The 2486-nt window shown below is 58.5% G+C and overlaps 2 protein-coding genes across 2 annotated transcripts in view; one reads left to right on the top strand and one right to left on the bottom strand.

Moving 5' to 3' along the window:
* Positions 1 to 1224, top strand: part of VDBG_10066 (UDP-galactose transporter) — a gene marked incomplete at both ends in the record, with an annotated part of 1976 nt that extends 752 nt beyond the window's left edge. The window contains 3 exons of the mRNA XM_002999726.1: positions 51 to 107; positions 157 to 891; positions 1009 to 1224. Coding sequence (XP_002999772.1) covers positions 51 to 107; positions 157 to 891; positions 1009 to 1224 — 1008 coding nt within the window. The remainder of the gene's footprint in view (positions 1 to 50; positions 108 to 156; positions 892 to 1008) is intronic.
* An 830-nt stretch (positions 1225 to 2054) lies between these two features.
* VDBG_10065 (conserved hypothetical protein) lies at positions 2055 to 2363 on the bottom strand (the record flags this gene model as incomplete). The annotated part of the gene is made up of 1 exon (XM_002999725.1): positions 2055 to 2363. One exon carries the CDS (start codon positions 2361 to 2363, stop codon positions 2055 to 2057), a length of 309 nt encoding a protein of 102 aa, XP_002999771.1.
* Positions 2364 to 2486: the final 123 nt, after the last annotated feature.

The raw sequence follows: 2486 nt of genomic DNA, 5'->3' as shown, positions 1-2486 counted from the left end.
TGGAGGTTAGCAGTGCCCGCCGTTCTGTATACACTGCAAAACTCCTGCAGTATGTGGCTGTGGGCAATCTCGATGCTGTTCACTTCCAGGTTCTCTCCCAGTTCAAGGTAAGCTCATCTGCCCTGCATGTGGCCCACCACTGGCTAACATGCGCAGATCCTCGCAGCCGCCGTCTTCTCGGTCACCATTTTGCGGCGCTCACTCCCGCCTAAGCGATGGCTTGCACTGTTGGTACTCACCTTTGGTGTCTCGATCGTCTGTATACCGCACTCCGACACACACCAAACTTCCACCTCCTACAACAGCATCCTGCTCCACCATGATGCCGACCACTTCTTCCCGCGATCCGTTCACGAGCTCGGCCAGGCTGCAGCCAACGGTGCGCACCATGTGACCAAGCGCGCTGCTCAGGTCCTTGCTCCTCGCACGCCGCTAGTCCTCCCTCGCTCCGCCACCTACCAAGGTATGGCCGAGGACGAAGCGCGCACAATGGCCAGCAACTACACCTTTGGAGTCTTTGCAGCCCTGATTGCAGCTGCCAGCTCTGGACTCGCCGGTGTGTACTTTGAAAAGATTCTCAAGGATGCCGCCGCACCACCGAATACCTCGATCTGGACCCGTAATGTGCAGCTCTCTTTCTACTCGCTCTTCCCGGCCCTTATTATCGGCGTCTTTTTCAAGGACGGCGCCGAAGTCCGTGAGCATGGATTCTTTGACGGGTATAACTGGGTCGTGTGGACCGCCATCTTTCTTCAGTCTGCCGGGGGTGTTCTCTCCAGCATGTGCATCAACTACGCCGACAATATTGCCCAAAACTTTGCAGCAAGCATCAGCATTGTCGTCAGTTTCGTTTTCAGCGTGCTCTTTTTTGATTTTGTGTTCGGCTTCACCGTAAGTACACAGACTCCCGCGACCCTCAGCCCTCGATAACTGACCCCAGCCTAGTTTATTCTCGGCACCTCGTTGGTCATGTTCGCAACCTACCTATACAGCTCTCCCGAACGAAAGATGGCCCGTCGACCGCCACCATTGCGTATCGCGAGCTACCAAAAGGCCGCCGTTGATCCAATGTACACCCCGCGGCTCGGTGACGATCTACGGTCCACACTCGACCCGCTCGAGTCAGTCCGCAGCATGGCCTTGTCGACGTCGCGGCCGTCGAGCCCGATGCGCTATCCACGCTCACCGTCTGCACGGAATCTGAGCAAGTTCCGGGGTGACTAAGTCGCCTCTTCCTGTTTCATTTGTGCAAAGACGCCGCCTCGACACGAGAAGACGGAGTGGTCGTCAGAAGAGACGGGAGGTCGTACAAAAGAAAAACGTACACAGGGACCATTAGTAGGCCATGTCCATCCCATGTATACAGTCTTGGAATCTGCGGCAGGAAAAGAGGGAGAGGGGAAACGGGGCATGCGATACCCAGCCGAGCCGATGGTGAGGCCAGCACGACACACACACACACACACACACACAAACACATAAAGACACTCATATTTTCTCTTGTTTCTGCACTTGGTGGTACACGGTTTTTCGAAGAGCGGATGGGGTTTTGGGAGGGAAAAAAGACAATAGAGCCGGGCGCCTGATGTGTATATAAGACCAGGCAAGTGGACTGATTTGACTGAAATACCATGACCTACATCTGTTGCATTGGACGCCAACTAGAACATGACTGCTTCCACAACGGTGACCGTGTTTAACATGTGATCCCTTAGCTGTCACTAGTTCGCCCACACCGTTGACAGCGCAATTTTTCACACCTCTGGCGCCGAGACCTCCATCTCGACAAGGGTGCCGACCACCTCCTCGCAGCTCGCCCAGGCAAAGATGGCCTCCCCCGGCGTCATGGCGACGGGGAACATGAGATCGCGATCCGCCTCCATGAGGCACTTGGTGCTGACTCGGTGGAAAAAGAGGAGCTCGCCGCGGCTGCCTGGTTCGACGTCACCAGCACCGCTAGCGCCAGGGGCGCCGCCAGTGCCCTGCGCCACCCCCCGGCCCGCGAAGACGCGGCGGCTCTCTGGACGCGGGCCCCTCTCCACGGACACGCACACCTAGTGCACCTTTTCTCGCCAGAGGGGCATGTCGTCGTTGAGGCAGCGGAGCCTCGCGCGCACGATGGCCAGGCGCAGGCCCGGCGCGAGCGCGCGGACGACCTTCTCGGGCAGGGCGTCAATGGCGGGCATGTCGGACTTGGCAGCCCAGCGTTCGAAGCGGGCCTTCAGCAGGAGACGGGGGAAGGCCTTGAGCTGGAGGACCGTGTTCATGCCAAAGGGCGGGTTCCGCTTCAGGATGCGATCAATGTTGTAGAACTCGGTATCGGCGAGGGCGCGGACGGGCGAGATGCCGGCGGCCTCGAGCATCTCGATTTTCTTGGGGCCAATATGGGCGACCTGCTGCAGCTCGTGCGTGTCGCCCTCCCACGCGCCGGCGGCGATGGAGCATGTGAGTTCGAGAGCGCGGCGGATGTTACTCCTTTCTTGTCT

Source organism: Verticillium alfalfae, genomic scaffold (genome assembly GCF_000150825.1).
Source record: "Verticillium alfalfae VaMs.102 supercont1.18 genomic scaffold, whole genome shotgun sequence".
NCBI classification, from domain to species: domain Eukaryota; kingdom Fungi; phylum Ascomycota; class Sordariomycetes; order Glomerellales; family Plectosphaerellaceae; genus Verticillium; species Verticillium alfalfae.
The sequence above is the reverse complement of the archived record's forward strand: the minus strand, read 5'-3'. Positions and strand labels throughout refer to the sequence as shown.